The sequence below is a fragment of the Palaemon carinicauda genome, chromosome 42, assembly GCF_036898095.1.
Source record: "Palaemon carinicauda isolate YSFRI2023 chromosome 42, ASM3689809v2, whole genome shotgun sequence".
Lineage (NCBI taxonomy): Eukaryota > Metazoa > Arthropoda > Malacostraca > Decapoda > Palaemonidae > Palaemon > Palaemon carinicauda.
In genome coordinates this window covers 19789264-19800782 of record NC_090766.1, presented here as the reverse complement: position 1 = coordinate 19800782, position 11519 = coordinate 19789264, and the positions used below count along the sequence as shown (strand labels likewise).

The 11519-nt window shown below is 31.9% G+C and overlaps 1 protein-coding gene across 1 annotated transcript in view; it reads left to right on the top strand.

Moving 5' to 3' along the window:
• The window catches only part of LOC137632975 (limbic system-associated membrane protein-like), a 519481-nt gene extending 508423 nt beyond the window's left edge, over positions 1-11058 (top strand). Inside the window, exons 10-11 of the mRNA XM_068365113.1 lie at positions 9201-9323; positions 10397-11058. Of these exons, the coding sequence (XP_068221214.1) occupies positions 9201-9323; positions 10397-10512 (239 nt within the window). The 3' untranslated portion in view covers positions 10513-11058. The remainder of the gene's footprint in view (positions 1-9200; positions 9324-10396) is intronic.
• The last annotated feature ends 461 nt before the right edge of the window (positions 11059-11519 follow it).

The following is an 11519-nucleotide window of genomic DNA, read 5'->3' as shown; positions in this document are numbered from 1 at the left end:
ATTTCCATAGTTCTGAAAATTCTGGACTCTTCAGCGCATAGTTTTTCTCCAATATTCAAATTCGTTCACCCAATAACTCCCATAAATGTCTACATTGCCCCATTTGGGTTATTTTACCCCTGCTACAGGCCTGGAGATAGGACTCACCCTTAAAAAATATTTACAAAGTTAATTTTCTTTAAAAAATTAAGGGGAAAGATACGGAGAACCAAAGGTCATTTTCATATTTTCTTCAGAGATAAAAACGTAATACACTACACCAACATTTTACTAGCTGTAAGGCCTCTACAACCTTTAGGATTCGCCACGACAGCTTAGATTACTGGCTATACAACCGCTTCCACTTACAACACAGCCCCTACAATATTTATAACACTGCCAGAAGGCTAAATTCAAAGGCTTACACCACCACTCGCACTTCGTGCACAGCCTCTACGAACTTTACAAAGCTTCCAGAAGGCTCAAATCACTGGCATTTCTTTCCTCAGACAGTCTCAAGACCACCAATTGTACCTACGGCATGTCCTCTACAGCGTTTACAACGATTCCAGAAGGCTAAAATCACTACCAGATCTTTGCTCAGACAGTCTATATACAAATATAAATACATACCATCTATTTGTTTAGTCTTTGCAATTCTGTAAAAACTTTTGCTCTTTATATTTGGGTGTGGTTTCCGCTTTATATTTGGGTGTGGTTCCTTGTCCATGTAGTGTTCACACACTCGATTGTACGATTTAATTCTATCTGTGTTTTTGTTACTTGTCTCTTTTCCGTCTGCATTGCACGCATGGCCATGAGGACGCGCATGGCCGGGTTTGATTGCAATATTTTCACGATAAATAACCAGGTTTAGATAGGCATAGTGGGGGTTAGTCGACCGTGAGAGGCAAACTGAATTAAAGCCTCAAAACCGAGTTGTGTTTTGATCCTCTTGTTGGTGGTGGTGGTTTTTTTTTTTTTTTTTTTTTTTTTTTTTTTTTTTTTTTTTTTTTTTTTTTTTTTTGAGTTCTCCGTTGCCTCGCCTTTGATGAAATCATATGGATTTACACAAAATCCCCCCCCCCCACATTTTTCCTCTCTCCTTTGGGGAGGAACGGTTTTTTTCCTGTCCTTTTTCGTTCTGCTACGTTTTAATTTTCCTCGTCCTCTTCGCATTTCCACATTTTATCCGATTTTAATTACTTGTTTTGTTTTTAGTATTCTCTTTCTTCTTCATTTTCTCTTTAATTCTGCATTTCTTTTATTTTCTTATGCCTTGTCTCGTTTTACAATATTCCCTCATTACTGGTCTAAAAAATAACTATTTTCTAAACTTTCTCCTTTGCTATCTTCATCTTTGTACATACAGTTGATTTTACACTGATCTAAGTAAATCTTTATTTATTGCATTTTAGTTGTCTTTTATTTATCTTTTAATACTTTTAGTTTCTTAATATTACTCTTTTCTCCCCCGCCCCCATTTCTGGCCTCTTCTGCTTAAATTTTCTTTTTCAGATTGCATATCTTTCCAATTTTAATATTATTATTATTATTATTATTATTATTATTATTATTATTATCATTATTATTATTATTAATTGCTAAGCTACAACCCTAGTTGGAAAAGCAGGATGAGGTTTTATGCATGAACAAGTGGGTTTGCACTGTATACATACTGTGCTTTGACACTCGTACTTCTGAATTCTTTTAATTTTTGTCTGACCATCTTCTAACAATTCTTCTTACCGTTAGTAGTAAATTTGTGAAAACATATATGATTGTAAGCGCTTTTAGTCTTTATTTCTCTTTTTCCTGGTTTTTTTTTTAATGGTGTTGCTGTTCCCTGAATATTTTGTTTTGATTGTTAATTACTCCTCTTGTAGTTTTTTATTTCCTTGTTTGCTGTCCTCACTGGGCTATATTTCACTGTTGGAGCCCTTGGGCTTATATCATCTTGTATTTCCAACTAGGGTTGTAGCTTACCGAGTAATAATAATAATAATAATAATAATAATATATCATGAAAACACATGTGATTGTAAGTACTTGAACGTTTTTTATTTGGTTCCTGTTACTTCTTCAGTTTTACTCATGTTTCTTTATATTCACCTTCCTTCCATTTTTCTTTTTCATTTCCATCTTTAATTCTGCCATACTTATCATTTTCTCTGCATTTTCATACTTCCTCTGATATTGTTGGTATCTTAAAATGTCCTGCTTGCTTCCAATTCTGATGCACTTTCCATTTTCATTTTGCGTATATATTGTTTTTATCTTCCACTACTTCTTTATTTTCCTTCCTGCTTAATTTACTCTATTATGTTTTGTTTCTTTTTTATCCAAATTTCCCCTTTATTCTTCATCCTTCTTTTCCCCAATTTACTTCTTATCTTCTGCTTCTGATTTCTTTGTTTCTATCCCCTCATTCTTTACTTTTTTCCTCACCGCCTCAGCCAATTTCTTGCCTTGCTTTGCATTATATTCTCGATCACCCTTTACCTTATCTTTCTTCTCCTTTTCCTCTCCATCTTTCTCCGTCTCTTCCGCCTCCCACTTTTTTTTCTTTTCCTCTGGGATTCGCCATCAAGCCCCAAATTCCTTATCTTATTGAAGACAGCAGAATTGGATTGATCTTTATGGGAATCAGACCGCCGTTTCTGATTCATTTTTGGGAAAGTAGAAGCACGCACACACATATAACCAACAACAAATGCAGCTATTTCTTATCCACTGCTAGACAAAGACCTCAGACTTGTCCTTATTCATTTCCGGTGGTTTGGCCAGTTTTCATCACCACGCTGGCCGGTGCGGATTGGCGATGTTGGGAGACTTTTGTTGTGATCGCTCACAGGAAACCAACCTAGTATGGGTGGCCCTGACTAGTACAGCTTTGTTGATCATGTTGACACACATACACACACACTTTCCCCACGTTAAGGTATACGCACCCAGACACAAACATATATGTGTGTGTATATATATATATATATATATATATATATATATATATATATATATATATATATATATATATGTATATATATACATGTATGCATATAATTATGTATATATATATATATATATATATATATATATATATATATATGTGTGTGTGTGTGTGTGTGTGTATATATATATATATATATATATATATATATATATATATATATATATATATATATACACACATACATACATACATATACATACACACACTTAACATTTAAACACACGAACGGATGTACACGCATTCTCAGCATGAATTACGTCATCACTGACTTCCCGAGGAGATATCTATTTCCGTGGATCGTTTTGTGCAACCCGAAGGATTCGTTACATTAGGGAGAAATAATTTCATTTGAAGGATTTATATGATTTTCGTTCTATTTTTGTATTGATTCTGATATTTATTTAGATTTTATTTACTGCTTGAATAAATGCTACATATTATTCTGCAAGTGTTCATTGAAGATAATCGTGTATTCTTAAAATGATATATAATTTTTTACAATTCCATTTACAGCAAGTATTATTATGGGACGAGATTATTAACCCAAGACTGGACGAGATTATTAACGCAACACGGGACGTAATTATTAACCCAACTAACAGTGACAATGTTATTAAAACAACACTGGACGAGATTATCAACACAACACTGGACGAGATTATAAACCAATGTTGGACGAGATTATTAACCCAATACTGAACGAGATTATTAACCCAAGACTGGACGAGATTATTAACCCAGCTAACACTGGACGTAATTATTAACCCAACTAACAGTGACAAGATTATTAAAACAACACTGGACGAGATTATCAACACAACACTGGATCGAGAGTATAAACCAAAATTGGGAGAGTTTATAAACCCATCATTGGACCAGAGTATAAACCAATGTGGGACGAGGTTTTAAACCCAATATTGGACTAGACTATTAATCTAACACTGGGCAAGATTATCAACCCAACAATGTTCGAGGTTGATAATCCAACAATAGACGAGATTATTAACTTAACACTAAATGAGATTATTAACACATCATTGGACGAGGTTATCAACCCAACTCTAGTAGAAATTATTAACCCAACAATGGACGAAATTATAAACCCAACACTGGACGATATTATTAACCTGATACTGGACGAAAGTATTAACCCAACATTGGAGAAGATTATTAACCCCACACTGGACGAAATTATAAACCCAACACTGGACGATATTATTAACCCAACAGTGGACGATATTATTAACCTGATACTGAACGAAGGTATTAACCCAACTTTGGACAAGATTATTAACCCAACACTGGACGAAATTATAAACCCAAAACTGGCGGATAATATTAACCCGATACTGGACGAAAGTATTAACCTACACTGGACGAGATTGTTAACCCAACCTTAGTTGAGATTATTAACCCCAAAAATGGACGAGATTATTAACCCAACACTTAGCCTCAATTGATCAAGGGACATAGCCTTCTAATGCTGTGTTTCTCAGAAACTGATATTTTTCATATCTCAAAATATCATGTTTCCGTCCATTTCGGATTTTTTCTTTCTTCTCTGACTTTAGAATTCGTGTAAGGTTTCAACAGGTATTTTTTTCTTCTCATTTCTTCTTTTCTCTCACGGTTCTGCTCCTTTACATTCTCATTTTCTACTTTCCATTTCTGTCCTTCTTGAATTTAATTCTTTTCCTCTATATTTTTTTTTTTTATGTTCCTTACTACATTATAAATCCAAGTTTTTTCCAATCATTCTTTTTTTCTGATTTACTTTCTTTCCTATACTTAGGATTTTTTTTTTTTTTTTTCATTCTCACTTTATCTCCTGATTCCGTTTCATTCCTCTCCTCCAGTTTCCATCTCCATCCTCCTCCTTTTCCATCCGCTCCACTCTTCCTCTCTTCCTCTCCTCAGGGATTCGCCATCAAGGCCCAAATTCCTTATCTTATTGAATAGAGCAGAACTCGATTGATCTTCATTAGAATCAAACCGCCGATCCTGATTCATTTATAGGAAAACAGACCCACGCGCACACACGCACATACGTTCACATGCGCAAACGCACATATACACGTGCTCAACATCAATGACTTCATCAGGGACTTCATCAATGACTTCCAGATCTAATGCAATTGTTTGAGGGATATGACTTTTGTCTACGATGACCTGTCTTATTTCAGTGGCTCTTTTCGTCAATCTGAGTGATTCGTTAAGGTTTAAAGGCCACTCATGAATGGTAGAGGAAAGGGGCAGTGACAGTGCCTTAGAGACTAGCCATATATACAAAAGATCAGCGTCCAAGTTAGGACCAGGGAGGGCCAGGCAATGGCTGCTGATGTTTCAGCAGGGAGGCCTATAGGCTTCCCCAAATCCCCTTCCTTTGCTCACAACGATGGTGAAGTTGCAGACACTACAAGAAACTATCGAGCTTCAGCGGGATTCGAACCCTAGTCCGGCAGATCGCCAGGCAGGAACGTTTCTAATAACCCACCACAACCCTTTGAAGAAAAGGCTTCTATTTAATTATTTATATGATTTATATCTATTTTTATATTTTGTAATTTATTCATTTTATTTTAATGCTTGAAATAACGATGATACCAAGATATGTTGTCTTGCTTGAAAGTACATTCGGGCACACTATTCTATCTTATATCTCTTCCTGTTATTTTTTATAGTTTATATATGAAAGATTTATTTTGATGTTGTTACTGTTCTTGAAATATTTTATTTTTATTGTTAATTATTTTTCTTTTTAATTTCCTTATTTCCTTTCCTCACTGGGTTATTTTTCCCTGTTGGAGCCCTTGGGTTTATAGCATCATGCTTTTCAAACTACGCTTGTAGATTAGCAAATAATAATAATAATAATGATAATAATAATTAAAGATTCGGATTTAACTTGTAATGTCTTTAGAAGCCGGAAGAGGAATGTACGGGACATTGATGATTCATCTCACTTTATGGAAGGGAAATGAAGATAAATTATGAATGAAGAAAAAGAAAATTAATGGCACAGTCTGTGTGTGTAGTAGATAGTGGAAATGAATGTTTGTGAAAGTTCAAGATACATAATTTACTTAAATTAGCAATATATATATATATATATATATATATATATATATATATATATATATATATATATATATATATATATATATATATATATATATACATACATGAAAGAATGGCTAGAATTATTTTGAAAGGTTTCATTCTAAAGAAAGAAAGGAGAAGGATAGTTTAGTGAAAAAGAACTAAGCCTCAGAAGGTTAAGAACCGAGGGGAGAGGGAGATTTAAAAAATGCTCAATAGATGGCGGGAGGGAGGTATTTAAAATGCTTTAGTTTTGTCGCATCAAGGAAGAGCCCTCCTTTTGGGGTTAAGTTTTTAGCTCTGGTGGTTCATCTATGAAGCGTGACGTGAAATGATGTGGCAGTGACCAGTGTTGTTCTTTCAATTTTATATATATATATATATATATATATATATATATATATATATATATATATATATATATATATATATATTTACATATATATATATATATTTATATATATATATGTATGTATATATATACACATATATTTATATCTACACACACACACACACACACACACACATATATATATATATATATATATATATATATATATATATATATATATATATATATATATATATACAGTATATATATATATATGTGTATATATATATATATATATATATATATATATATATATATATGTATATATATATAAAATTTATATATATATATATATATATAAAATTTATATATATGTGTATATATATATATATATATATATATATATATATATATATATATATATATATATATATATATATATATATGTATACTAGTGTACACGACCCGTCAAAAACGATGGAAACATATTAGACAGATATATACACAGTGTAACTCTCGGTGTACCCCCTCTCATCAGGGTATGACAATTACCTCTCCCCCTACCCAAGGGATGTACAGAGACCGCATAGTTATCCATCTGCCAATGCCGTTGTCCGTGACCGGATATAGGAAAGTACAAACCTATTTGTGTGGAAACAATGTCATCCTAAAATGACTCGTTTGTGCGTGTTATCAAAACGCCGGCGATTGTTTAAGGAAACAAAACCAGGAAGGCCTTGCTAATCTTGTAAACAAGGTAATGGAAATTGACCCTGATATAATCCCCCTCCCCCCCCCCCTTAAAAAGCCTGCCGTCATTTTAAGATTGCAACGTAATTTGATAGACGCAATGCGCGATGTAAACTCTTTCATTGTCTAGTGCATTAAAGGAAAGAGGATACAATCGCAAAGGGAAAGGATGAATTCAGGAGAGCCGTTGCAAAGTTTAATTACAAAGAAAGATGGAATGTTAGTCAATGACATTTTGGGAGTTGATCTTCCTGTGTTGTCAAAGGGAAGAGAAAGAGAGAGGGGGGGGGGAAGGGAAATGAAGAATGGCGGAAGGGTAGGGGACTGGAAGGGGATGTTTGTGGGGGGGTTGTTAGCCAATTAACCCTTCGCCACTCTCATCCAATTTGTAATGGTTCTTTTGCAGCGCATTGTAGTCTCTGTCCCCATTACCACTCCGTGCGCCATTATTGTGTTTCCTAGGACGGAATATTAAATCCTCCACTCACAAAGAACATGTTCTGCACGGACACGTACGCGATGCACGAATATTCTCTCTCTCTCTCTCTCTCTCTCTCTCTCTCTCTCTCTCTCTCTCTCTCTCTCTCTCTCTGCTTAATATAATATAATTTAATATAATATAATATTGCAACCCCACACACATTATATATATATATATATATATATATATATATATATATATATATATATATATATATATATATATATATATATATATATATATACAGAGAGAGAGAGAGAGAGAGAGAGAGAGAGAGAGAGAGAGAGAGAGAGAGAGCATTTTAGCTTTCGATTTGTAAGATCTATGATTAGATAGTAATTTCTTCTGCGGCACTGATGATTTTGCAAAATTCTCTTAAGGCTCAAATATACAGTATTTAGAACAGATTTTTTCATGAAATTTAGATAAGATTTATTTCTTTGCAACATTATACGTAAATTCTAAATTACTCATATTATTATAATTTGATACGCTATTGTAATGAAAGGTGATACAATACCGGTAAGAATGCTGCCGTAATTGATATTAAGGGATATTATATATATATATATATATATATATATATATATATATATATATATATATATATATATATATATATATATATGACATATCTGTTTCTGACGTTGTTAATAGTTTATCTATGATTTATTTTTAATTTTTTCTCATCATTTATTTATATCCTTATTTCCTTTCCTCACTGGGCTATTTTTCCTTATTGGAGCCCTTGGGCTTATAGGATCTTGCTTTTCCAACTAGGGTTGTAGCTTGGCTAGTAATGATAACAATAATATATATATATATATATATATATATATATATATATATATATATATTATATATATATACATATATATATATATATATATATATATATATATATATATATATATATATATATATATATATATATATATATATATATATATATATATATATATATGGGGGGAAGGGGGCATTATATAATGCAGGCATATGTTTCAATGCAGTTGATTTAATTCTCTATTTAGCGTAGCCATCAAGACAAAAGGAAATATACTATTTTCTCTCTCGATACATCCATTATACTGACGTCTTTCTGTGTAAAACCAATTGGGAAATTAAATTTATTTGATGATTCAAGTTAAGAATCCTTCAAACTTTTCCTTTCAGTATTTCAGATGATTACGTTAATATTTCTTTATTACTTTACTTCGAAAGATATTTCGAGCTCTTCAGTTTGAGAAGCAAATGTATGTTATTAATTTTAGACAAAACTGTTTCATCATCAAAATTCTGCTTGGCTCTCACATCTTTCAATCGACCTTTGGAGCCTTATTAAAGCCTTTCTCCATGTCATCAGACAGAAATTAAAAGGATATGCATGGGATGGAGAACTTTTGATAAAACAAAATGAATTATGAAAATTAAAATGCCATTCTTTCTAAAAAGAAAAGTATTTCATCCGATGCTCTACCAGTATTAACTTATGCATCACAAACTCGACATACCAATTTGAAATTAATGTAATTTTCCTTTTGTTTCAGGGGAAGTTGAAACAACTACATCGGTCAGCCAGAAGCGTCTTGTGCAGGATGACAACGACATCAGAGGCAAGAACCCGAAAAACCAACAGATGCAAAATCACATTACTTTCGGTTCATATTTCGGTAAGCCATTTACTTGATAGAAGAGTCTGGTGTGAAAGATGAAGTGTATTGCCCGCAGACTTTTTGTCCGCGATGGTTTTAGGCTTGTAGTCTATAGCTTAAATCCGAAGGTTTTACTGCCTAGCCTTTTGTGTTTTTCAGGCCAATCCCTCGAGGCTTGAGAGAAGCTTACACTGTACAGCCTGTTTTATAGATATAGTCTTTTCCTGATTCTTCTTGGTATATTTTTTTTATTATTGAAGAACTTAATCAGAAATTTTGCTATGAATGTAGTGTGTTTTGTATCATATAATATTAACTTGTAATGGGATTTTTTCGTACCTTTTGATTACTACTGTACTGTCTGTACAGTATTTAATTTATCATAAAGCTGTTTCACGTAACATACAGTACGTATCCAATGTACAGCTATATCCTTTATGAATATATATATATATATATATATATATATATATATATATATATATATATATATATATATATATATATATATATATATATATATAATTACTTGTTTAAAAGCATTAAATTATGCAGAACTATATTCTGTATGCTTATTTTATTTTTTTTTCATCTTAACTTTTTTTTAGATGGCAATTATTTTGATATATATATATACATATATATATATATATATATATATATATATATATATATATATATATGTATATATATAATATATATACTGTATATGTATATATATATATATATATATATATATATATATATATATATATTTATATATATATATATATGTATGTATGTAGGCTATATATATATGTATATATATATATATATATATATATATATATATATATATATATATATATATATATATATATATATATATATATATATATATTTATATATATATATATATACATATACATATATGCTTATTCAACTTATCCAAAAGGATTTTTCATACACTAATTTCTTGCATTTATCAATTGCCCTCATATTTAATGTACACTTAATTTCTCATTGATTTCTTGCATTTATCAATTGCCAACTTATTTTATGCATACCTAATTTCTCATTCATTAATACATCTTCATTGTCTTTCCTTCTAGAAAACCCATCATCGTCGGCCTCATCGCTGAAGTCGGTCTTATGGAAATGGATATCGCCCGCTTGTCTCTTAGCAGCAGCAATGTCCCATTTCATTTTAAGAGATGTCTCTTCTTAGAAGCTGAATTCTAAGCGGTAGAGACCTTGTCTTGCCTCTCGCTTCATGGTCAAAAAAAAAAAAAAAAAAAAAAAAAATGGTAGAAGTCCGGATGTTGACATTTGACATTTCGTGTGGGTCATGATTTGTGCTTAGCTCTTATTGCCTTTGTTAGTTCAAAGGTTAAAATGTTAGTCCAGTGCATCTTCAGTAACTGAAGGACATTTCAGACATTTCCCTAAATAGGGGAGAGTTCCGGAGTCAGTGATGAGTGTTTGGGAGTCAAGGATGAGCAGTCAAGGTTAAGGTCAAGGTGAATATTGGATAAGACATGAAGTTAAAATCAGGTAGCCATGTTCTCTTATATATATGTTATTGTTTAGCCAGTGTTATACTCAGTATAAACTCGCAGTTATGTGCGAGGGTATGTAACGATTGTTGTGTGAAAGTGAATAACAGAACTTTTGCCAAACATTAGTGAATGAATATATGTGTATTATATATACACATGCTTATTAACTGTATATATATACATGGGTGCAGTGCTAGAGTTCCTACTTTGTGCATTCACAGGGAAATAAATGCTTGTATTTATGACTGGGAAATTCACGTGTAAGCACTGTGGATGTTTTATGAAGTATACTATTATATAAAAAAAATATATTAAAGGTGCTTTTTGAAACAAGAATACACACAACAATATGTTATTATAATTAAGTTCTCTTAATTATCTCTCTTCATTCGTAGGCCTACTGATAATCAGTATCGTGTTGTGTGATGTTTTTTTTTTTTTTTTTTTTTTTTTTTTTTTTTTTTTTTTTTTTTTTTTTTTTTTTTTTGAAAAATGGAAAAATCTCAAATTTCCAGTCCTTCTGATGACATCGACCACACAACTACGGTCAACGCAATATATAATCTGTTAATTGCTCAAACTTCGGCTGATTGTCAGTGAATGAGTGTGAAAATGGAGAAATCTTTGGCTGGTGCTCGTGGACTTGCCAGCAATTATAGAATATATGTGAATATGG